Source organism: Penicillium atrosanguineum (genome assembly GCF_028827265.1).
Source record: "Penicillium atrosanguineum strain IBT 20685 chromosome Unknown utg000005l_segment0_segment0, whole genome shotgun sequence".
NCBI lineage: Eukaryota > Fungi > Ascomycota > Eurotiomycetes > Eurotiales > Aspergillaceae > Penicillium > Penicillium atrosanguineum.
Genome location: NW_026623137.1, coordinates 899712 through 924154, shown reverse-complemented (window position 1 = coordinate 924154; position 24443 = coordinate 899712). Strand labels below are relative to the sequence as shown.

At 51.3% G+C, this 24443-nt stretch overlaps 11 protein-coding genes across 11 annotated transcripts; 5 read left to right on the top strand and 6 right to left on the bottom strand.

The window, feature by feature from the left end:
* Positions 1-455: 455 nt before the first annotated feature.
* Positions 456-5444, bottom strand: ubaA (E1 ubiquitin-activating protein ubaA; the record flags this gene model as incomplete). The annotated part of the gene is made up of 9 exons (XM_056886647.1): positions 456-1022; positions 1082-1260; positions 1315-1401; positions 1454-1800; positions 2146-2256; positions 2317-5098; positions 5154-5239; positions 5299-5387; positions 5439-5444. The coding sequence occupies 9 exons, from the start codon at positions 5442-5444 to the stop codon at positions 456-458; spliced, it is 4254 nt and encodes a 1417-aa protein (XP_056740296.1).
* Positions 5445-6101: 657 nt separating this feature from the next.
* Positions 6102-8417, top strand: N7443_006590 (uncharacterized protein; the record flags this gene model as incomplete). The annotated part of the gene is made up of 1 exon (XM_056886646.1): positions 6102-8417. The coding sequence occupies one exon, from the start codon at positions 6102-6104 to the stop codon at positions 8415-8417; it is 2316 nt and encodes a 771-aa protein (XP_056740295.1).
* A 1569-nt stretch (positions 8418-9986) lies between these two features.
* Positions 9987-10985, top strand: N7443_006589 (putative short chain dehydrogenase/oxidoreductase; the record flags this gene model as incomplete). Its single annotated transcript, XM_056886645.1, has 1 exon — positions 9987-10985. The coding sequence occupies one exon, from the start codon at positions 9987-9989 to the stop codon at positions 10983-10985; it is 999 nt and encodes a 332-aa protein (XP_056740294.1).
* A 378-nt stretch (positions 10986-11363) lies between these two features.
* Positions 11364-13227, bottom strand: N7443_006588 (uncharacterized protein; the record flags this gene model as incomplete). Its single annotated transcript, XM_056886644.1, has 3 exons — positions 11364-12098; positions 12148-12803; positions 12861-13227. The coding sequence occupies 3 exons, from the start codon at positions 13225-13227 to the stop codon at positions 11364-11366; spliced, it is 1758 nt and encodes a 585-aa protein (XP_056740293.1).
* Positions 13228-13658: 431 nt separating this feature from the next.
* Positions 13659-14435, bottom strand: N7443_006587 (uncharacterized protein; the record flags this gene model as incomplete). The annotated part of the gene is made up of 1 exon (XM_056886643.1): positions 13659-14435. The coding sequence occupies one exon, from the start codon at positions 14433-14435 to the stop codon at positions 13659-13661; it is 777 nt and encodes a 258-aa protein (XP_056740292.1).
* Positions 14436-15277: 842 nt separating this feature from the next.
* On the bottom strand, positions 15278-15733 carry N7443_006586 (uncharacterized protein; the record flags this gene model as incomplete). The annotated part of the gene is made up of 1 exon (XM_056886642.1): positions 15278-15733. The coding sequence occupies one exon, from the start codon at positions 15731-15733 to the stop codon at positions 15278-15280; it is 456 nt and encodes a 151-aa protein (XP_056740291.1).
* A 65-nt stretch (positions 15734-15798) lies between these two features.
* On the bottom strand, positions 15799-16278 carry N7443_006585 (uncharacterized protein; the record flags this gene model as incomplete). Its single annotated transcript, XM_056886641.1, has 1 exon — positions 15799-16278. The coding sequence occupies one exon, from the start codon at positions 16276-16278 to the stop codon at positions 15799-15801; it is 480 nt and encodes a 159-aa protein (XP_056740290.1).
* A 2661-nt stretch (positions 16279-18939) lies between these two features.
* Positions 18940-20864, top strand: N7443_006584 (hexokinase family protein; the record flags this gene model as incomplete). Its single annotated transcript, XM_056886640.1, has 2 exons — positions 18940-19577; positions 19652-20864. The coding sequence occupies 2 exons, from the start codon at positions 18940-18942 to the stop codon at positions 20862-20864; spliced, it is 1851 nt and encodes a 616-aa protein (XP_056740289.1).
* An 804-nt stretch (positions 20865-21668) lies between these two features.
* Positions 21669-22052, bottom strand: N7443_006583 (uncharacterized protein; the record flags this gene model as incomplete). Its single annotated transcript, XM_056886639.1, has 2 exons — positions 21669-21910; positions 21983-22052. 2 exons carry the CDS (start codon positions 22050-22052, stop codon positions 21669-21671), a joined length of 312 nt encoding a protein of 103 aa, XP_056740288.1.
* Positions 22053-22304: 252 nt separating this feature from the next.
* On the top strand, positions 22305-22801 carry N7443_006582 (transcription initiation factor IIA subunit gamma; the record flags this gene model as incomplete). Its single annotated transcript, XM_056886638.1, has 3 exons — positions 22305-22348; positions 22401-22548; positions 22655-22801. 3 exons carry the CDS (start codon positions 22305-22307, stop codon positions 22799-22801), a joined length of 339 nt encoding a protein of 112 aa, XP_056740287.1.
* Positions 22802-23505: 704 nt separating this feature from the next.
* On the top strand, positions 23506-24390 carry N7443_006581 (uncharacterized protein; the record flags this gene model as incomplete). The annotated part of the gene is made up of 1 exon (XM_056886637.1): positions 23506-24390. The coding sequence occupies one exon, from the start codon at positions 23506-23508 to the stop codon at positions 24388-24390; it is 885 nt and encodes a 294-aa protein (XP_056740286.1).
* Positions 24391-24443: the final 53 nt, after the last annotated feature.

Here is a 24443-nt window from a genome sequence, read left to right as displayed (position 1 = left end):
GTTTTCAACGAGATACCCAGAATGACTATCATACATTCCATTCATACCATGTGTGTGCATGGTCTCTCTCATCACTTTGCTTTCATCTCGACCTCACTCCGAGGTCATTTTTTCCTTGCATTTACCCTCTGTCCCTCTCAACCACTTCTCATTTGTCCTTTCATCTCGAATGAGACTATTTCCAAAGAAGTCCTTGCTAGAGACAGGGGTAACCCAAACCATCGCATGGCAAGGAGTCAAAGCATGATGTTTTTCATGCAGGGTTTTTCGCTTTCTTGTGAATATTGACTATATTTCCTTTGGATATCCATCTCAATTGCTAGAAAGCTAGAGAAGAATCAGACCATAATATCCAATTCAGTTCATTGCTTTGATTATCTTTCACTTTCCGAAGATATAAACATAGCACGTAAAATCCATTCAATTCAAAAAGAACCCCAGCCCCTCAAAGCTTCTCAAGCCTGAGCAGCCCGAACCTCCTCATCCTTAGGCAAAATATCCGGCACCGGTCCCAAAGGCGTAATCCCAAACACATTGATCTGCTTATGACTCTTCGTATAATGCTTCTTAATATGCTCAAAGTCCGTCGTCTCCCCAAACGCCGGAGAACCCCAATAAAGCTCCTTAACCCACTTATGGATAGCCGGGTACCCAGAGCGGATATCCTTCAGGTTACACTTAAAGTGCTGGACGTAGACAGGATCGAAGCGGATGATCGTTGTGAACAGACGGATGTCGGCCTCAGTGATGCTGTCGCCAAAGAAGTAGGGCGACGATTGCTTGGATAGGTGAGTTTCGATTCTGTCGAGGGAGCCGAAGAGTGTTGTCACGGCTTTTTCATAGGCTTCTTGCGTTGTGGCGAAGCCAGATTTGTAGACGCCATTGTTTACGTCGTTGTAGATCCATTCGTTGGAGGTGTCAATTTGGGTGCGTAGGTTCTGGGGGTACAGGTCGATGGATTTGAATCCGGCGGGCAGAAGGTTGTCGAATTCGTAGTAGAGCATGCGGATGATTTCAGCGCTCTGGGTGGTTGTTAGGATTTTGGGGGGGGGCTTTTGGGGGGTTGGGGTTCGAATATTACCTCGTTGCTGACGATTAGGTTCGTCTTTTTGTCAAAGAGGACTGGGACTGTGAAGCGGCCGGTGTAGTCCGGGTCATTAGAGAAGTAAATGTCGCGCAGGTGGGTGAAGTCTGGGTGCAGAGGGTCCGGGATGGTGTTTTCTCCTGGGAGTTTCTCATCTGCAGTCGCAAAGCGCCATCCTGAGTGGAGTTAATAAGATGGTTTTCACTGATAGATTGAGGATGGCTAGGTACCGTTCTCAGCGAGATGCCAGTGCACCGAGGAGAAGGAGATGATGTCCTCCAGGCCCTTGAGCTTGCGGGTGATCAGGGTACGATGAGCTATGAAAGATTAGGACATGCCACCAAATTCAATCATAGGCGATTGACCCACCCCATGGACAAGCATAGGAGACGTAGAGATGATAGCGGCCTTTCTCGGGGGGGAACTGCGCGCCAGGCTCGCGAGAGATGAAATTGCGAAACGCAGACTGCTGCCGCTTGAACTCGCCCGACTTATCATTGGGATTGACCCAGTCGGTGATCTTATCTTTATTTCCAGTCTGCGAGACCATTAGAATGAGGTCAATTGGGTGGTGAGGGGTAAATCTCCTACAGCCATAGTTCGTGGTGATGCGGAAAAGCACGGTTGGTAAGTTAAGAATCCTGTGCGAAGAAGCGGGCGTGATTGACGGAGCAACGCTGACGAGCGAAGAAGGCAACAGAACATCAGCAGATGAGCTGTTCTTATAGCTTACGCCGAGATATAATGGTTCTAGAAAAAAGAGGAATACGAGGGCGATGCGGGGATGACGTTCACTGACGAGTGGCTTACTCACCTGGAGCTGCCCCACTTCGGTCAGCTTTGACAAAGCATTCCTAACGAAATTCTTGGATTGCGAATCTACGGCCGACCCTGAGTTCACTCGGAATCTTCTAATGCTCAGGTAAGACTAGGATAGCAAATTGATTGGAGATTGGAATCTAGACTGCTTCGTGGATGATAATCGTAAATCTACGCCATAAGGCTCTGGGCTTTTCGAGGTCTAGAATACTCTCTATTTCGAAAGCTTGACCATCACGTACGGCACCTCAACATCTTCCTCGGTTTGATCCTCAGCGGTGACCTCGAAAATGACATTCTTTTGGTGATCAGGGATCGGCTTCTTGCTGACGTGTTCAACAAGCTTGCTCATTCTGTGAATTGCGTTAGTAGGATGCTTTATCTATAGACCGATTGGATAATTGGAAACTCACGTCAGAGGAAGGCGGTCCTTCACTTTGCTGGGAGGATAGAAACTGGCCCACAACAAGCTCACGCCAGAGCTAACCATAGTGATATCCAAGCCCTTGTCGGCAAAGTCTTGAATGAACTCTCGGAGGGTGATGTCCGGCAGCTCGAAGCGGTCCCACAGTTGGTCAATTGTGACCTCACCCGACTTGCCCTGGTACTTGCCCTTGGGGCTAGCGATAGGCTCACTGAAGCCAAAGAATGGAAGTGCAAGGTTGATAAATCCGTTCTTGTACTGCTCGATGTCGTCCTTGCCATCCACAACCTTGAACAGCTCCAGAGCCACCAGACCGGTGATTAGGGCAGTGGCGGTGGCGATGGCGGGGATAATCTTTCCAGCAATAAACTTGGTCTTGTGACGATCAGCCTGGGGAATATCGTAGTTATCAGCACGGAGGTTGCTGGCCGCGGTTATAAAGTCGATATGGTGGTTGGTATCGTCATCCTTCTCAAACTCGACGGGCTGAAGACGGAAACCGGCAAGGGACTTGGATGACGGCAGAGTCTCTACCAGCTTCTGAATTTCATCGTTGTCGTTAGAGCCTCCGGCAGGCTGAGCGTTGGGGTCAGGGTCATTCTCATTGGCCTGAATCTTAACACCGGAGCTCGGTGTGAATTCGGGAATGATCATATCATCAACAACCTTGCTGTAATAGCTCTTGTCCGCACCGGGGTTCTTAATGCCGTAGTTGAAAGCGTGCAGGTTGGCACCAGCAATCACAAAACCAATGTGAGTAGGGTTCGAGCTGTCAAACTTCAGAGGGGTCGGGGCACGCTTGGGACCGGACCAGAATGGCTGACCAGTAGAGGTCTTGGAGTCCTTGGGGAAGTTGTACAAAAGCTGCTGGATCGCATTGTTGTACTGGGACTCGAACTGCTGTCGGGCCCAGACAATACAGTCATCGAAAGTCAGGGGCTTGTCAGTCACCAAGAAGTCACGAAGATGCTCCAAAGTCTGCTTCTCGTTACCCGCTTGCTTGAGTGTCTGGTCAATGTAGTCGGCCTGCGAGAGATACATGTTGACGGACTCAGGCGGGCCAACAAAGAAGGACTGGAAGAGATCGCGAGCCCAGGCAATGGTATGCTCGATGCGGTTGGGGAAACTCTTCAGGGTACACATGGGGAAAGACTTCTCCGGAGGATCCTGAGAGCTGGAGTAGGACTCGGTAATAAAGGGGAGGATGACCTGAGTGTTACCCTTGGTTCCGAGAGTGCCACTTTCAAGGAGGGGCTTGCGGAAGAAGACGCAGCGGCGGTCCACGTAGGTACGGGCATCGACGTTATCCAGAGCATTGGTCACTCCGTCCAGTCCGTTCCAGAACTCCTCGTTGAAGATGTGCTCAGTATCGTTTCCGACACGGTCACGGAGAGTCACAATGTGATCGTTGAGCTCAGGGTTCATGACTTGGACCGCAGCAGAAGCACATTCACTCTTAAGGCGACCAACATCTTTGGAGCGGAAAAGGAACTGACGGTTCAGGTTGCTTTTCTCGATCTGATCCATGTCGGTAACATAGATCTTACCCCTGGGACCAGTGCCCAGACCCATCATGGCCCAGTTTTTCAGAGTCTCGCATCCAATAGCACCGGCACCGACCAAGAACTGCCGAACGTTGGAGAGCTTCTCCTGATACTCCTTACCAAAGACCGCGATCTGACCATCATAGCGGCTGCCAATAGGCTTGCAGCTCTCCTCGGAACGAGCAGTTGAAGAAGGAAGGGACTCCAAGGAGTCAAAGTACATCCACTGCTTAACGGGGCTGAACTTTCCAGAAACGGCCTTCAGGATTTCCTGCGCAGCGATACCTCCGAAGAAGGCAGCCAAGGGGTTAAGATCACCACGAGCCTGGTAACTAAGCTCCTTGATAACCTTCTGATCTAGCTCAACCTTCTCCTCTCCCGCCGCAGCAAGCTCGGTGGCAATCTTCAGGACTTCCTGAGCGTCACTGTCATTGTGCGGACGAGGCATCTGGCGATCGTGGGTCTCCGCGAACTTGTGCAGAGCCTGAACACCAATGTGTAACTGTTGAGGACGGTCGAACTTGGCAAAGTCCGAAATCAGGTGCTCTGGGTTCTTAATCTGCTCCGACAAGGGCTGGAAGTCAACGATCTTGGGCATCTTCACCTGTGTGAAGAGGCCGCCACCCTCATAAGATCCGAGGCCGGAAACATCACCGATGCTGAAAGTGTAGGGGCCTTTGACAGTAACCTTGCGAGGGTCGCTAGAATTCAAGCCTTCCATACCCTTGACTTCAAGGAAAGTCACATAATCTCCATCTTCCAGCCCGTGACGGGTTTCGTCCAGCGCAGACACCAAGCCATCCTCAGAAATATCGGCAACGATACCGCCAACGGCTTCTTCGCCACTGTAATCACCGACAACAAAGTTTTTGCCAAAATCGTTGAATAAATATCCGAAAAGACCGTAAGTATCTGTAATGGTCAAGTAAATGCCATTCTGGTGGCAGAAATCCGCGATCACCAATTGCTCCTTCAAGGGAGTCTGAGTGAGGACGATCGCCTGGTAGCGCTTAAGCTGGTCTAGGTCAGCCACAAGGCTTCCGCCCTCGTGGATTGTCACCGGGACATAAGAGTTGAGTTCAGCGACTCGAGGGGCAGTAACTTCGGCGCGGGGCTTGCCGACATCTTCGGGGCGGAGGAAGAATTGGGAGGAAAGATCGGAGATAGCAACGGGAGCGGAGTCGTGGAGGGTAAGGGACTTGACACCGGCGAGAGCAATGTTCTTGGCTGCGAGGGATTATTAAACGTTCGGAAGATACCCCGCAAAAAGGTGTACACTTACCAATTTCAACACCCAGACCCTTCAAACCCACCACGAGAACGTTTGAAGAGCCCATGCGCTTCATAGCTTCGTGGCCGAGCACATACCTAGACGTCATTAGTCCCCACTCGTTATCAAAATCACTATATCACTAGGGAAACCTCACAGTTGTCTGCTGTACAGCGACTCATCGATCTCGCCATGCTTGATCGCCTCCACAGTCGCCTGTCGGTTGTCGACTTCCATCGTGACGTCCTAAATGTCTTGTGTTAGTAACAATGCGGTATCTCCGAGTTGGAGACATACAGTCATAATCTTCTTCGGGGGTCGAGCTGCGGTTTCGTCTTCAGACGCTCTGCGCTTTTCCGGCTTAGCCGCTTCTCGAACAGTAAGGTCGGAAGGAATGATGGTAGGAGAGTGAAAGTCTTGCCCCACGAGCAAGACCTTCAACAGTGCTGGAGTAAAACAAGTTGCAAAGCCCAGCGTACCAGGTATCAAACTCGAGAAGCAATACGAGCAGGAGAATCCAACAACGACGCAGCGAGGATATAAAGGCTGTACAACAGGGAGGTGAATGTAAAGATAGAGGCAAGGGAGAGGAACAGTCGAGAAGCGGGATCGTCGACGTAAGAGGGACAAGCTGTCGATGACTAATCTCGGCGCGTCGCCCCGCGATTGAAGCTCCGTACAAAGTGTTTGCGCTGTGAGCTATCACTGAGATCGGGGAGCATGTCCCTTGGCCCTCAAGGTCACTATTACTCTTTTCAACTCTTACCTTAAGACTCAAAACCTTCACCACGCAGCTTCTCACATGTGTCGTTTCGAGCTTCTTGGACGCGGCTTGTTATATTGGCAGCGGACCAACCCAGAAAAGGATAACAGTCGCCTCTCCAGGTAAGTGCATTACAAATACAATATCGCGCCATCATAAATTTTAGCTAATGCGCAGTTCAGAGAGAATCGGTCAGGATGCTTCACGAAATCCTCCTCTCCCTCTCCGGCCAACCGTCCCCGCTCTTCAGTCCACAAGGGAAGGACGCTCTCGCGCAAGATGACCTCGCCCTTCTCTCTCCTCCGGAAAAAGCACTCCTCGGATCAGTCGCCCATCTAAGTCAAATTCATGCGCAGTTACGATCCTACACCTCCCAGATATCGTCCGCCCATGGTTCCGTGATTTGCCGCTCTGTCTCCACGACAATCGCTACGGCGCACCTGGGTGAATTCCAGAAGAAGATCCTTGAAGTGGAAAAGGCAATTTTAGCCGAAGACAGCGAATATGTGGGCGGCTACGGTATCGTTCCGTTATCAACACTCGTTGGGGAATTCGCACCTTGGACACGGCGCATGGAGTGGCTATGGGAAATTGTCAAGTTCATTGTGCCAGAGAGGTCAACCGCGGTGCGCTCCGGCGGGTGTTCTGGGGCAGGTCTGATCGACCATCTGCGGGCCCAAACTCAAACGGGGTATCTAGACATCAAGGAGATGGCGGTACAACTGGTTACGGCAGCTGAAACGGCATGGATGAAACAGCTGTCAATGTGGCTGCTGTATGGAAACTTGCCCATGTATGGGAAGGAGGACTTCTTCATTCACCAGGACGATACCGAGGATGACGACAGCCAGTTCAGTATACAACCTGACCTACGGCCGAAGTTCGTCTCTGTACAAACAGCAGGGTCTATTCTTTTCATCGGGAAGTCCCTAAATCACATTCGCGCAAAAAGGAAAACATCCTCTGGCATTTCGACGGCGCCGGTGACCCTGTATCAGGAGCACATTGAGCAATTGGCAGGCTTGAAATCACCCATCTCAGCCTCCAAGCTCTCTACGGCGGTGGACTGGATTCGACTTTCGCTGTCCCAGTCAACATTATCTAAGCTGCTTCCACTTCCTAAGATCCTTGAGATGCTCGAACTCCTCCACAATTTCCTGCTGCTAGGACGAGGCGAATTTGCCGTGGCGCTGGTCGCACATGCAGATTCTCGCATGGATGAAAGTCGGCGAAGAGGAGCTCGCGGACAAGTACCTGGGGCTCTGGAAAATTACCTCGTCAAAGAGGGAGACGTAATGACTGCATTGGCCCAGGCATGGGCAGAGCTTTTCTCCCTACAAAAAGAGGAAGACCCTGCCGACGAAGAGCTCGAGCTGGCTCGAGAACTCCTTCGATTGTCGATCAGCGAGCGAAAAAGTGGCCGTTCAGCGACCCCGTCGCAAGGAGCAGGTGTGTTGCCGGAGATATCTACGATCTCTTTCGAAGATCTGCTATTTCCCACACCCACGAGCCTGACCATTCAAGTCCGCGCTCCACTCGACCTGTTCCTGTCCAGTTCGGACATCGTCATCTACTCTAAGATTCATTCATACTTACTAGGAATCCGACGAGCCCAGATCCGCCTCGGGGATTTATGGAAACGAACCTCCCTGCGAAGAAACCACCCTTCGCCATGGGGGCCGCCACGGAGTAATAGTGCGTTCGGTCAAAATAAGCTTAGAGAGAGCCGGGCGAGGGACAACGCTCGGATCCGCCATATGCGACCAGTTTGGGCAACCGGCAGTGCTTGTCTCTTTGTTCTCTCGGAGATCGGCACGTTCTTCCAAGGAGAAGTCGTCCATGAGTCCTGGCAGCACCTACGTGAGTGGATTCAAGGAAGTCCCGAATCCACATCAGTCTCTGGGTCTCGACCAGGGACCGCTTCTTCAGCCAAGCCGCCATGGCACTCTCGAGAGGCCACACCGGACCGAACTTCGAGTCGGCCGTCCTCACAGTCGGGTCCGACAATGGTGCGGCATGATCCAGAAGCTTTGACCGTAGCCCACCGTCGCCACCTATCAAGTCTTGTGAAGTCTTTGTTCCTGACGGAAGTGCCATTCACATCCGCACTGCGGGCCCTTCTGACGTGTGTGGATCGGTTTGTAGCGCTTACCATTCGCCTCGAGACAATTCAACGTAACATGGATCTCGAAACGGATGAAGGCGTGGTAGATGCTCTAGTCGACTACGCACAAGAAGAGCACGAAGTTTGGCAGGAACTACGAGCCACGAGCGACAACGTGCAGAGCGGTATGAAGGATCTCGTCACGAGCCTCCGAGAAATTGACGACAGTCGATCGGGAGGAGAGACCGTCGGGACTGCCACAACGGGACAATTGGGGAATGGGCCGAGCCCGGGCCCTAGCTTCCGCCACTACGTTCCGCGCCAACCAGCGGGAGTGGACCGACTCCTCATGAAGCTGGACTTCGGCAGTCTGCGAGGCGCGGCGATCACAGGCTTGGCCTTGGAATAGCTTAGAAATGAACATTTCTTCTTTCGATATGCGTTATGATTGCTACGGAATCAGATTTGGAATTGGAATTGGAATTGGAATTGGAATCGGAATCTAGCGGATCAGGCGTTTATCGGGGAAACAAATAACCTGGAGCTGGGGAGTTGACTTTGCATCCGCTGCAGGATAGTCATGCGGACACTGCACTGCTGCTCAGTATAGACGTGGCCTTGCATTGGCACCAAATAAAATGAAACAGCCTTATCTGCAAGCCCTCACGAACTGTACCAGGTGACCATTGAAGAGAACGCCGTGCTTCCAGGGCGTTTGAGATCGATCATCCAAAGAATGGTCGCGGCCTAAGCAGGGGCTCAAGGATCGAGCGTGCCGTAGAATGAAAGGTAGTGTGGGTCGCTGTGGCAATTCCTAAGCCGGAACTGTGGCAGAAGCTTATTCTCTGGGCGCTGGGTCTGGGGGTTCGTGTTCGTTCGATGCTCTGGGCCCAAAAAGATCAATCTTTGCTCTCCAAGTCTGATTATTCGTCCCGACACTCGTCCAGGTTGTTCAATTCCAATTTTCCAGCTTCAATTAGTCTCAGTCTATTCTCCACCCCAAGGAGCGCCGCGCTCGAGCAAGTACCCCCCCCCCAAAAGACACGAATCTCACGATGGCGGTGTGCCGGGATACAATCAAGGCACTGCCCAAATAGGAAATCCCGGACCTACTGCCGGGGCGGTAGCCACCAAGATCCGCTCTAGACCCGCCCCCAAAGAAAAATAAAAACCCCGTCCGGGGTTGTGGAGGCCTCTCGGTCAGTTGACTACCTTTCAGGCATTTTTTAGTCCGATCCAGCCCTGCATGGACTCGCGTCCGGAGCCGAGACGCTGGATTTCAGATCGAGCTTACACAGAGATCTACCATATCCCGAGCACATTGTTGGCCATTGCAGATCGGCCATTCGGCTTTTCAGGGTACTTTCGTAGAAGGGCATACCTGCAGATCGGCCATACTTCGGACCCGCAGTGGGCCATTCCATCGAAGCCTTCGACGGTCGCCGTTTTCAGCTCTTCCATGCTCATTGTCTAGCAGTGGGCTTTCATGGGCTGTGAGCTGTCAATGCACCGGGATCCCAGTTCCATCCCGGTACGCTCCAATTCCCCCCAAGGATCTGGAAATAACTGGGGCTGTGGCAAGTTTGCCCGTGGATGCTCCCGTCGATTTGTCTGGATCTTGGAACGTTGTGAGAGCTGTCTGTCTATCTGGTCACGCAGTGCCTTTTGATCTTGATTTTTGATTTTTGATTTTTGATTTTCGATTTTCCAGCCTTTTTATTTTATTTTATTTTTTTGTTTCTATCTTTGCTTGCGGTAACCTACTCAGGGAAGTACCGTTCCGGTGCCCCCTGGACATATAAACCCTTGTTGCCAGAGATCGTGGAAAAGCCATCCGATCCTGCTCTTGCTTTCTGTCTTAGACTTTGTTTCCTCTTATACATACTCTGCTCTCCCCCGTCCCCTCCTGGAGATTTCCTGCCTCTTTCTCATATACCCTGTGTGATCATCCTATACTTCTTTACTTCATACCGTCGCAATGTCTTTCAACTTGGCCCGCTGCTTGGCTCCTTCTCGCACTCGCTTCGCCGGTGCTACGATTAATGCTCCCCGTGTTATCGCTTCTTCCTCGACCCGCCTCTACTCAAGCACCAAGAGTGCTTTCAATCCCCAAGACATCAACAAGATCTCCCACAAGGCCGAGCACATTCAGAACAAGCTTCCCTCCAAGAAAGAGCTGCGCAGTGCCCAGCGATTCGGCGAGTTCGACATGGAGGGCCGCGTATACGCCATCACCGGTGGTGGCCGTGGCCTTGGACTCTCTATGGCCGAAGCCCTAATTGAAGCCGGCGCTAAAGTGTACTGCCTGGACCGTCTCGATACTCCCTGCCCCGATTTCATGATCGCTAAAGACAAGGCTGAAAACGAATATGGCGGCGTCCTCGAATACATACGCATCGACGTCCGCAATAACGTCGAGGTCAACAACACCATGGCTGCGATTGCCGCACAACACCAACGCCTAGACGGCCTCGTCGCTGCTGCCGGCATCAACCACCTCCAAAGTGCCCTCGAACACTCCGAGCAAGCCCTAGACGACGTCATGTCCATCAATTACAATGGCGTGTTCAACTCCGCCACCGCCGCCGCGCGACAAATGTTCAACTACCAGCAAAAAGGCTCTATCCTCCTTGTCGCCTCCATGTCTGGCCTGATCGCCAACAAAGGCATGACTTCCCCGGTCTACAATAGCTCCAAAGCTGCGGTTATCCAACTCGCTCGCTCCCTTGCTATGGAATGGGGTCGCCACGGTATCCGCGTCAACTCCCTCTGCCCAGGCCACATCATCACCCCAATGGTCGACGAGGTCTTCAAGCAGAATCCCGCTGCCCGTGCTACATGGGAGGCGGAGAATATGCTGGGCCGCCTGGCTATGCCTGAGGAATTCCGGGGCTCGGCTCTCTTCTGCCTCTCTGATGCTAGCAGCTTCATGACTGGTAGCACCCTTCTCATTGACGGCGGCCACACTGCTTGGTAAAATTACGAACTGACGATTTTTTTTTTAATTCATAAAGATTGGCAATGGAGTTTACTGGGCACTCGAATACGGAGCGTTTGATTCTTAATTCTTGATTTGAAAAGTCGCGTCGTGATGGGAAAATACATACGCGCCGTTGCGAACTCTGTACATAATCGCATTGGATGGGATCAGATCGCCTTTGAGGCTGTTTCTCGGTATCCCGCATTTCTCGGCCCGGGATGTAACTATAGATTGCGTTCTATACAGCCCTGCCGAGAAGATAATTTAAAAGGGTTTCTATTCTGGATTCTTCATCCTTTGTAAAAAGATCATAGCAACGAAAGGGTATAAACAAAATAGCAAACACCTGATATACGCTAAATGCCCAAGATCCCATCAAATAATAAACACAAATCTCTGATCACCAGTGCGTCCCTCCAAATCATTCCTCCGCCCACCACCCATAAGCCCATCCCTCTCCCTTCCCTCCGCCCCATCCTGAGATCCAGCCCGGACACGATTCTCCCTTTGTAAAAGCACTCTCAACACAACCGCCAAAATAGCCACAACCAGCATAAAAAACGAACAAACCGTCATTCCCCTCACATACCATGGCCCATCACTCTGCGGATACAACCTCGTCCCAAGCAACGGCCCACATTGTCCAATAATGTTTAGAATCGCAATACTAGCCCCTTTACCTTCCTTTTCAATCCGGTTGTCCATTGACCAGGTGATTATCAAGGTGATAGCCGAGAAGAAGCCCGCCACGGCTGGGTAGACGCAAATATAGCGAATAAAGGTGTGAACAGAAGGGGTCAAGTGGGTGTGGAAGTAGCCTGTTGCGGCAATACAGAGGTAGGAAAGGGAGGAGATTAGGGCGTGGGTTATCAGGTAGGTGCTGCGGGTGCGTGTGCGGTCGGAGAAGTAGGCTGTTATTAGGACTACTATGAAGGCGAATAGGTAGGGCGGGGCGGAGAGAGCTTGGGAGTGGAGGGTTGAGTAGCCCATGCTGGAATGAGTTAGGAGTTGCTCCTCAAATGGGTATTTGGGGTAGACATACTCTTTGATGATGGTAGGGAGGAAGACTGGCATTGAGCTGAATGCGACGTTACAGCTGAAGAACATGAACTGTGTACGGGTCAGCTCTTGTTCATTTATCTTGGATGGAGAGACTCACAGCAGCCATGTATGCCTTGGGATCCGACGCTGTCTTGATAATCTCGCGCCAATTGAACGGCTTCTCCGGCGCATTCTGATAGTCCGACTTGTTCTCCTTAAGACGCAGTCTAGCCACGACTCTTTGTCGACGAGTGAGGAATCGCGCACGACCAGGAGAGTCAGGAATAACCACCCAGGCAAATACAGCAACGATCACGCTCGGGAACCCCTCCACCAGGAAGAGGGTACGCCACGGGGAGATTGGACCGTCGGTGCTGCACTTGACAATCACCCACGCGAGACTGCTTGCAAATGAGGTGGCCAACGGCGCCGCAGAAATGAATAGCCCATTTCGGAAAGCTAGTTCCTGGCGCCTATAGAAAAGCGACAGGTAAAAAGGAACACCCGGTCCAAATGCAGCTTCTGTGATTCCAAGCAAAGCGCGCAGAATGACTAGACCCTCGAACGAGGTAGCTAGACATTGGAACGAAGCCACCAACCCCCAGCCGAAAACACATAGGGAGATGTAGATATGCGGCGGAACGAGTCGGTACATGAGTGTCATCCACTCGAAGAGAATATACGTGATATAGAACGCAGTAAGCAGCCATTCATACTGCGAAGACGAGAGTTGGAGATCCTCCTCCAGTCCAGCAATCTTTGCATTTCCAATATCTGCAAGCAACAATTAGCGCACGCCTCGAGCAGCTCGAGCAGAAGAGCTCAACTTACTTGACCGATCCAGGAAAGAGAGAAGGTAAAGAAGAGCCAGAAACGGCACCAATCTCCGATCGAAGCTCCGCACAACCTCCCTCTCCTCATCAAGTGTATATTTCGGCGCCGCCGTCCTCGCCCTTTTCCCCTCTAGCTCTTCGCCCGACTCATACCCATTCTCCTCATCGCCCTCCTCAACAGGTCCACCGACCTCCACCGAGTCTCCAAAATCAGTCTGCAGCTTCAACTGTCCAGCAGGTGATTTCCCGGGGGTTTGAATCGGTGAATCATCCTCGGAATTAGAAACGGGCGTGTAACGGGGGTTCGAGGGGCTCGAGTCGGAAGAGGCGTTCCCCGCAGATGGGGGCAGATGAAGACTAGCCATGCTGGGGATGGGCTTCAGTCGCAGGGCGCTAGGTGTAATCTAGATCCCACTCTCTGCCTCATAGAGATTCAGATCCAGATCCAGCACCTCCTGACCACTTGTTCTTTGCGGCAAGGACCAGGGAGGTAAGGTAAGGTCCTAGGACGCGCTTAAGTAAACATGCACGTGGGGCACGTGGATTAGCGCGATGGCAAGGCTGAGTTCATAGTTTTTGATTTTGTTTTAGGGGATGATGGAATACTTTTAAAGGGGAATCAGGAATGAGCTTGGAAGTAAGAAGTAAGAAATAAGAAATTAATCGCCGACCGTCTGCTACTAGCTCTCCCGATTATTCTCGAACGTTTGCATGATCGGTGCACGTAGCTAGATCCCATCGCCCCCTCTCCTGTATTATTATGAACGTGGTGCAAACTTCAATTCGGTATTTGCCTTTAATCACTTCCATTGTAGCCTTCATCAGGGCGGTCGAAGGGTTCAGTGCGGTTGATGAGGTCGCCATGATTAGTGCGGTCATCACGATCAGAGCGACGAGTATCTCTGGCGTGCTCAATGTTCACAGCATAATCGGCGGGATCGGTACGAGAACGTCCACGATCACGAACAGCAGGGTGACCACGACGATAATGGTCGCGAAAAGGGCGAGCACGGCTATGGCCACGGCCAATACGCTCAGTGCGTTCATAGGCACGACCGTTATGCCAATCCTCTTTGTAAGCTTCGCCGCGGTAACGATCAACGGGTTGGAAAGTGCGCGGTCTCTTCGAGAGTTCAAACCGGGTGCCATGAGAAGTGCTGGAGGGATGACTTGGGTAAAGACTGAGCTTGTTTTCCTGGTTGTGTCGCTGGCCGTTGCGGTGACGAGCCAGCTGCTCATCCTCGGGGTCCTCAAAGATACGCTTGCGTCCACCAGCCAGGCGCTCAGCGTGTTCACAGCTGGCAGTGACCACGCGCTCGACCTCCGGGATCAGGTGGTGATCTTCACCCTGGGCCTTGAGGCAGCGAAGGAGGTTTTCGGCGGTGTCTCGAAGGAAGCGGACGTTGGTGAACTTGTCTGTCGATTTGTCCGAGATTCCAGACTTGTTGGCGTCTCCGAGATAATAATCGGCCTTGGCCACGTGGTAGACCTGAATCAATTTGTCCAGGGCTTCGTTCTTGGCCCGAGTTGCCTCGGCCTGACGGGGTCCGTCGAGTGTGGTTTTGTTTCCCATTGAGTCGGCAGATTCGTCGTAGGTCGTGTCGATCTCAGAAACCTCGTCAGCGAGGATGGCAGCTCTGGGTTTTCTCACTTGGGCAGGATAGTGACGGACTGTTCACGAGTTGAAGGTCAGAGGTGAAACTGTTAAGGAACGGTTAAAGATCACTATCCAACAAACATACACTTATCGATGAATTTGTAAACAGCGCTTGGAGATAAGCAGTGACAACGTTCTGGCTTTTTATTGTATCGTGGCTGTTATGAATGATCACATACTTATCCAGGAACAGATCCAAAAGCAACATTTTGCCTTGAATTACCCACGTTCCACGTCCCACAGCTCAAGCAGGAGTTTATCGTAGATGGTAGACTCGTGATGCTCAATCACATTAGAGCGCTGGATAACCTAGAAGAAAGTACGTTTTAGAGCTTGGTAGAGCAGATCAGAGTCTCGAGGATTATCGAGAATTTTCTGCATGATATCGCTTGGCTCCCTTTTGGGGCCGTACTCGAGTGCCAGTTTGGCTTCCCTTGATATCATCTTGACAAATTCAGTGGGCATTTTGATGAAGACACCAATGGAAGGGTGGGATCTTTGACGCGGAATTCAGAAGACGGAGACTCTACGTGAGTCCAGAGGGAATGCGAGGACGAGGTTGTAGATAGAGAAATTTTGTGGGCTCTGTAGAGCCCTGAGCCCGAGTTTTTCTTGCGACGCACCTAGAGTATTTCAATGTTTAAATAGAAAAAGGCAGATCGGGAGCTTAAGTATTTCGTTCAAAATCAATATCATTAACAGCATATCATTATACTAGCCTTGCTGAAGGGGTATCAAAAAGAGGCTAGAACGGGGTCTCAATTTCTTTCCGCATAGAGCCGTTCAACCTCATCAGCGAGTACCTGCGGGTTACTGCCATCTTGGGCACAATCCTTCCAAGCGCCGCTATCATGAATACACCATGTTTTCTCATTCAGTCGAACAGTGCAGCTGATCTTTGCATCGAGACTAGATGAGCGCAGCGCACTGTTCCGTAATAGAGCAATCCCGCTAAGAGGAGGGCCTCCGTTCTCGCCATTATCCGGCTCGTCGTTCTGTTGGCTGGCGCATGTATTCAAGGATTCAAAGTCGATACCGTATTCTAATGCGCACTGGTGCACAAACTCGCGTTCTGGGATACGTGGGTATTCGTTAATCAGGCAGTTTGCGAAGCCCAGCGACCGGATTATTGGGGTACGTGGATATGACTGGGGTAACATGGCTTCGTCGTCGGTTGGAGGGAATGGGAGATTGGCCGCGCATAGGATGAGCATGTCGCCGATACATTCAGCTGGGCCATGCATGCACTTTATTTCGGAAGAGTCGTTTGTGACACTGTTTAAATGTTATTGTGAGCAAAGTTGAAGTGCAGTTGGAGGGAGTGAAGTGCTGACCTCGCGATAAAAGATAGCTGGAAGTCGACCTTGTCGCTGATTTGCTCCATGGCAGGCAGAACCAGCCTTTGGAGACAGATTTGTGCATCGGGGCACTTGCTCATAATATGAGCCTCGAGCGGGATTTTGGTGTCTACCAGATCCGTTTGTGGTTGTTTGTTGTATTCTTCCCATGTTTGGTCCGGCGTATCAGGGGCCCAGCTATTTGGGATACCTGGCACTGTAGAGCCCGGAGCATGGTGTTTTATACATCCATGTGAGAGTTCTGTTGTCGGTGCTAGCTTGATAAACAAATACCAGCAGAAGAGGAAACCTGCGGCAATAGCGATGCGGTGGGGCGGGATGGATCTGTCGCGTCGGGAATTAGATGAGTTCTCTGGGTCGGACCCGTCTGCATCCCCAGTATGAATAGGTAGTTTTTCCATGGCGTCTGCTGAGATGTCCCGATAGAGGTGACGTTGTTCCAAGAGAGAAGCGCGTACGGAGGTGGCCTAGCCCCTTCCCAGTCATGCGCCACCCCCGTTACATAAGATGGTTTTCCATGCGGTCAGATCTGCCAACAGCCGCCAGCTGATTTACAACCATGAGATCCATTTTATAAGGGCTCATAGGTATTTCAGGACTGCATACTAGCTTCTGGGAAAGGGCTTGATAGTCATGACGAAATAAGTGTCTCTAGGCTTCGCAAAGTGGACCTTTGGCCCCTGTAGATAATCCAGCCAAGTCCCGAACATTGCGTCTCGCATCTAAGAGAGTCTGGAAATTCCATGAACGCACTTCAATACTTTCGGGAAACACGTGAAACACAAACTCCTCAGAACCTTGTGATGATGCGAAGTTAGTCGTTTCATGACGGATGTGCTGGCTCCTGTTCTCCGTTGGTATCTTGGTATCTTGGTATCTATCAAGCATCAGACAAGGTCGACAGGCACGCCATCGATAAAGTTACGCAAGCCCGTCCTCGGATAAATGTCCCGATGCAGTCAAGTGCCTGTCAGGCTTTAAGGCAACCGGTGAACCTAAGTGCCCAGATCCAGGTCCACCATGATCCTATCAGATGGACTGGTGCGCCGAAGTACCGCTTAGACCATAAGCTCGTCGACACCTGCCAGAAGGAGAGAAAAGCTGTATTCGTATCGGCTGAAGGTGGATGGATGTACGCATCCATGAGAGACATCCCATCCTCAGACACTTGAACATAGATTGGGGAGTGAGACCAAACATCAATTCAAATACTCTGAAACAAAGCTTCGGGTATCAAGTCCCGAAGGGTTCCTCATGCATTAGGTTGGCCGGCTCCAGATAACCACGCGATATTGATGACCTTCCCAAATCGAACCGGTAAAACGCCGGTAAGATTTTGGGCGGAGCCTTCCAAGAGCCATCGACATCGAGTCCAATTCAAATACATCTCCGATCTCGGAGGCCCTGAATCATGAAGTATTGGTGCCCAAGCCAAGCTTTAGACTTTTGTGTCTACCCGTGAACCAGGTTTCGCTCACATTTCCCGACCCGGATGAGCAATCTTTAGCGCGTCCAGCTCGGATCCGTGAGGCTCCTCAGCTTGTCTAATGCGCACAGAGGCCCAATGTTGACGGAAAACCAGGTGATCAACCAGGATGAAACAATGACAACGCCCCCATTTCTCCAAACGAGGGTGCCCTCTGCTCCAGTAGGAAGCTGACGGTAATCGGTGGCTGGACGCCAGCGAACGATCGAGCCCCCGGCGGAGGAGCAAACCCACCCGTTGTTTCGCGCACACGGTTATTTCCGAGTTGTCCAAGGCATAGATCGATGGGGCTGCACGGCGAATGGCGCGATTGAAATATGATAACTTGGCACGTTTCTCAACCGTGATCGGGACCCCACACTCTAATGGCCATTTTGACTCGCGGCCAGTGCGCTGATCCAACGCCCTTACGGGCCAAGGCTGTCAAGAGGGGAAGGAGATCAGAAACGAGAGTTGCAGCCGACTTTGCTAACCGAGAGAGTGTTCGATGTCCACATCATATCCAGCTAGGCGACAGAGGCGTCAGATGCCCCGGGCAGGGTTACATAGTTCCCGTTTATAAATGGAGGGGGTGTATGAGGATGCGGAGTGGAACATCTCCGACCGCGACGGACCTATACCTAGGCAGTGATTTTGAGCTCCCGGTGTCTTTCCAGGAGTCAGTCTTCCCCATAATTCGAGGCGTAGGGAGAGTTTCCAACGTGGAGCGATGTCCAATCGATGACAGAAGGGCCGGGATTTCTAAGTCGTCCAGGCCCCGGAAAAAGAACAGCGTCGCATCGCCTCGTGTCCTCCGATGGTCGCATCTCCAATAAGCTCCCTTTTATAGGTGGCTAATTATTTACTTTTCCCCAGTGTTATCTTCTCCCTATGTTTACCCAGGCTATGACCTCTTAAGAATAACCAGGGACCCCATGCACTAGGGGAGGATCCACTCTGATTCTCCGATAAAATCCAATTTAAATCTCCATCTCCCGAACCATAAACAATGTGAGTTTAGTCTTTTTATTTTGGGTTGACTTTGGAAACCCTCAGCCAACAAAAACCAACAAAAAAAAAAAAACACGAAACCCGAGAAAAGTGTATACACGTGCCTTAGGCACCCCAAAGGGATAGCAAAGCTGCCATTTATAGCTGGACCCTCCCCAGATCCCTGATCGCATTCCCTTTTGATTTTCCTACGGTTTCCCTCCCCCTTCCATCCCTAAGATTCCAGGGTACGTAAAACCCACAAGATGAGTCCTGGCATGATCGTCATCTTCCCCCGCAATGCTCCCTGACCGCGTCACCATGTTCTGCCGTCCCTTGCAACCTCACTAACGTTGTCAGTCCCCCTGGGCTTTTTACTTTATTTTTAGCCCCCCCCCGGGCCGCTCGCCGTACTTGCCGTGATCGTGTCCTTTCTGTACCTGAGCATTTCCCCGTCACCTTGAGAACACAGGTACTGTGAAGGGCACGATCTTAGCTGCTCACTGTTCATCCGCTCTGCTCGTGAACACTATCCAAATTGAAGGGCTGATAGGGTTTGTCTTTGGTTTCATCGGGTCTACACCGCTATTGTTGTTCACCACCTATAATGGCTTCCGTCAATTCAATATCATCCGAGAAAGACAATGACGAGGAGCGTGACATCATGCATGACGACTTGATCGAGGACGAAGAGCAGGAGGATATCAGCACGGAGCTAGATGCTTCGCAAAGGGAATATCTGGAGTATCACCAGCGACTCGACGAGTTTTTATCACCCCTGTCTTTAGAGGAGGCGGTCTTGTACAGACTGGCGCGCCGCTTCTCCGGCACATACCGCCATTTGGCCCTGACCTCGGATCAGCAATTTTTGCCGACCCCTGTAACACAGCTCCCCACGGGTGAAGAGACGGGGCGCTACCTTGCCATTGACGTAGGTGGCAGTAATCTGCGTGTTGCATTTATCGAGTTGCTAGGCGAGGCTGTTGAGTCCGATGTGCAACCCGCAGATGCCTCGGAGAGATCGAGGCACACTATTCGCAAGGCTCAGCGCCAGCGAGTGAGACGGACTTTAGAGCGAGCATGGCCGATCCAGGAGCATTTGAAGATGGACAAGGCCGAGGACTTGTTTGCGTGGATTGGTGACTGCATTGCTGAGGTGGTGGCAGAGAGCTTGACCTCGGACGCTACCAAAAAAGATATCCCTGCAGAATTGGATATGGGTATTACATTCAGTTTCCCGATTATGTGAGTGCCTTAGAACTATGCGGATTCAAAAATGCGTCATTTGAGATTACAAATTGGTGTTAATCCTTTTACAGGCAAGAATCGCTGGCTGAGGCCACACTGATGCCTATGGGTAAAGGCTTTGCTATCACATCTAACCTGAACCTACGTAACATCCTTCTGAATGGATATGAGAAGCACACGAGGAGACCGGACGATGAAAACGAGCCTTCATCCAAACGTCGAAAGCTCTTTGCTCTACCAAAGTTGAAAATCCAGGCTATCACGAACGACACTGTTGCGACGTTGGCCTCGCTTGCATATTCCGTCAAATCTTTACCAAACAGCCGAGTTGCCATGGGTATTATTGTGGGTACAGGGTGTAACGCTACTATCCCGATGAAACTCAGCGAACTACACGAATCCAAGGCCAAGAGTGTCAATGGCATGGAGCCATCAGCTGTCGAAACTATTGTCAACACCGAGTGGACCATTTCTGGAGCAGCACCTCCACTCCGAGAACTGAATATCACAACCAAGTGGGACGACGAGTTGGATAAGGCCTGTGCACGCCCAGGGTTCCAGCCATTTGAATACATGACGGGAGGCCGTTATATCGGCGAACTGATCCGCCTAATTTTATTCGACTACTTGACCAACATTGCGGGCCTATCGAAGCGAATTCTCCCGGCAAATCTCATCCAAGAATACGCCCTGACGACAACCTACATCTCCGACAACGTGGCACGAGCACGATCCGACCAAGACCTCGCAAAGGAACTGAACCAATCCCTCCCAACTCCCGAAAGCAGCGACTGGCGCTGGGACGCCCGCACGGCCAGCGCATTCCGAAAAATCGCCCGAGCAGTGCAGCGACGATCGGCCGGACTGATCGCAGCAGCTGTAATCGGCCTACTAGCTTGCTGCCGCGAGATCGAGTTAAAAGAAGACAGCAACAGCAACACTCCGGAGACTGCCGCTTCCCCCCAAAACAACAGTGAAATGCCCGCTCCCAACGCAGGTGCTGTGCCAACCCTTCTCAGCAACAACCTCCACGGCCACATCGTCCCAGTCCTGCAGCCCACGCCTGCAGACTGGCAATCCGGACCCGAGGAACTGGTGGTCGCATACACGGGCGGTATTATCCAGCACTACCCGCAATTCAAAGAGATGTGCCAACAACACATCGATCGACTTATTATGCGGACTGGTCCGCAGCGGGGAGGGAAGTCGGTGTTTCTACGAGAAGCCTCTGACGGAGGCGTTATCGGCGCCGGTGTTCTGGCGGGTATGGTTGTCAGCAAGTAAAGTATTCTTCTTTTGACTTGGAGAAGTTCTGGGTTCTGCTTTTGGGTGGAGTCGGTTGCGAAAAGAGTTTTGCATGGGCTGAGGTCCTGGTTTGTCTGTTATTTGGATCCGCATAGAAATGGTTACGATTTTCTGTCATGGAAATGCTCTGATGTAATTGCTCCATGATACTTTTTTTTTCCTTTCCAATTTAGCTTAATACATTTTAATCTCGGTCTACGAGTTCTTCAATGTACACATGACAGATTGCCTCGGAACATCCCGCGGTCACATTACATGACTTTCCTTCCATGCTTGATTCAAGATATTTAAGATATTGCGATATGCCCCATAATGTGATAAAGTCTTCAAGGAGATTGAGGAATATTGCCCCCACCCCCGTGGAGACACGCCCATCAAGAACGTCTTGGTGGCTAACTCAAGATCATCATCGCCAGAATCACAGTTTCGTTGCGCGGCTCCATGTGAAGCAGCGTAATGAAGAATGATCGGCGCCAGCTGATCCAAGGTAACCGGAATGCATTAGGAGATAACGCACATGCTTTCTTTGAATCAGAACCCTGGGCTTCTGGAGTATCGTTGCCTAGGACCAGAAGTTTGGAGGCCAAATACAGTCCGCGAAAGTCCAAAGCTGTGGATTTGCCTCATGAGCAGTTCCGGGGCAACAGTCCCTGGCGGACTCATTGTGGTGCGTCATGGCATACGTTATTCAAGAACACTTGAGAATTGATCCTGTCACTGGTATATCTCGGCGTGGCAGTTGGTTTCTGGTGGCCAATGTTTGAAATGGCTAGTGGCGACGATTTAAATCAGTCGGAACATGTTGTTACGCACGCCGCGTTTCATCGCACTCGGTTGACCGTCTTCGTATTCAATTCCGGCTGCTCCTCCCTCTCCGGACATTTTCTCAAGGCGCTCGCGGAGCTCTGCGTCGGATTGGGCGACTGTTCTGTTATTCTTCGAGGTTTGAGGTTTCTTTTCAGGATTGGATCGGGATTCGCTTTGAGGAGTGTTGATTTTGTCTTCAGTGCTAGGTGAGTTACTATCTACAGACGTTGTCAGTCAACATGAATCTTCTGTTAGGTAGTTGTGTTGCTTCTTGCGTTCACTCGACGTACCTTTAGATGCTAATAGAGAAGAGGCTGAAGATAAGGATCGGGTGAAAGGCTGATAAAAGCTAGGAGACATGCGAGCCCTCGCGAGACTATTGACAGAGTGTCCGAGCATTATTCCGAGCTACTTAGAAAAGGATTTAATAGGAGTTGAAACTATTCAGGTTGTAGCAGGAGAATTGACGTAAAGCGCGATAAGCAAAGAGACATCCACGTGACCTCACGTGGGCGATCCTCCCCGCGATTCACCGGCCACCGACAACTGAGCATTCGACTCTCACCTCGCCTTCGCTCCATCTCTACAACCCGGCATATTTGCACAGTCAACATGGCCGCACAAATCGCATACTACGAACTTTACCGCGGGAGCAGGTAGGACAGCCACCACGAGCCGATGACTTCGGAGCTGACTGGATGTGACTAGCCTCGGCCTGTCTTTGACCGATACTCTCGATGATCTGATCAACGAAGGCCGCATCGAGCCGCAGCTCGCCATGAAGATCCTTTCAACATTTGACCGCGTTGTCACCGAAGTTTTGGCGGACAAGGTTCGGGCCAGGCTTACATTCAAGGTGAGTTGTCTTGCCAGGGTCATGCCCCAAAGGCTAGGCTGCGGAGTGACGAGAGCTAGGCGTTGTTTGAACAAGGCTAACGTTGACGCTCTTTTCTGTCTTCCAGGGTCACCTCGATACCTACCGATTCTGCGACGAAGTTTGGACGTTCCTGATCAAGGATGTCACATTCAAGTTGGACAACCAGACGCAGGTCACGGCTGACAAGGTCAAGATCGTGAGCTGCAACAGCAAGCGTCCGGGAGAAGTTTAAAGGGATATATTTGTTATAGACGGCGTTTACATGGAATGGTTGCATGGCGTTCTACCGGAACCTTGATCCGAGGGCGGCTTTTTTCGGCGTTCAAAGGATATCGACTTTCCTGCTTTGTTCGTGAATACACAAAATCGTCGATATCATATCTGATACCCAATATAATTGAGGTTTACCCAGTATGTTCTTAGTATTATACCTTACCAAGGGTAGCTAGTTGTAGAGTCGACCGCGGCAAGTGACCTCATCTTATCGGCGATCGCAACTTGGTTTCTCCAAGTCTCAGCTGCGGACCAGAACCAGTCCGCTCGACTACTCGGAATCTCTTACTGCGACATCATGCCTCGGACACTGCCGTGGCTGCTGGAGCCAAAAGAAGAGGGACGCGTAAAGCCGGAGTTCACCCCGCGCAAGCGCGTCAAGCGGGAGCTCGACTTTGACCCCGAGAGAACACCCAAAGCTGCACCGCAAGACGAGAGGAGGGAATTTTTCAGATCTTGTAAGTGCAGTCCTTTCAATTACATCTCACAAGTTCCAGGCTGACTTCAGCCTCCTTTAGCGCAAAGCCCGCCTACGTCTCCAGTCCGGCCATGTCCCTCCGAAGAGTACGCGCCAACTTCCAGCCCCTCCAACAGCATACAAGAGACTAATCAGTCAAACTCAGATTCTTAGTAGAAGGCCTGGATCATGATGACGCCTGGATAATGGTCGAAGACGAGTTCTACACCATCGCGCAAACCTTCACTCAGCACTTACACTATGCGGAGTACGTCCGCCGGAAAAAGTATGCAAAGGCCCAAAGTGCGGCAGAGATCGGCGCCATAGAGAGGCCGACAGATGGGAAAACACCCATGTCAAAGGAGCTCCAGCAGAAAAAAGAAGCTGAAGTACGGGCGACGCGCCAGAAAGCTGGAGTCGAAGAAGTCGCAGGTCAAGACGACAAGGACGATACCGATGATGATGATGATGATGACAATTGGGCCGGGACGCATTTGCATGGTCTTATGACTAGTCCAAGTAAACCACGTTCGTTGCTTGGCTCACATATTTTGAAGTCTTCTACAAGAGCTGCTGCGGGCTTTGGACAAGCATTTGGGTCGCAGAGTGACACCAGGCATATAGCTCGCGGGTCTCAGCCTGCGCCGTCATCTCGAGCTGCCGAGTTACACCGTCGGGAGTTTGATGAGGAGACGGCATCGGGCGAAGATGATGATCTCGATGGACAAGCATACACGACTACTATACAACCCAGACGAGAGGAAAGCAAGGCTCCGGATCAAAGCTCAGCAAGATCGCCGCCTTCTACCATTCGGCGACCGACGCAAATCAACAATATATCTACGTCTAGCAGAGGAGGAGTAAGGCCAGCGCAGCCAAACACGCAACCAAAACACGAATTCAGGTCAAAAGTTCAGATGTTATTCGACGACCTTGACGAACTTCCAGAGCCATCAAGATCTAAAACTTCTATTCCTGAAAAGGAAATCAGGTTCTCCTCCGCAACCCAAAGGCCGGAGGTCACGCCTGGGGAAAACAATTTGAAGTCCAAGAAATCCCGCTATAAAGACGTTCCAACTTTTCTAGTGTGATAATACATTCAACCTTTCCTGCACCAACATTGATTCCCGTCAAGTGATGGGAT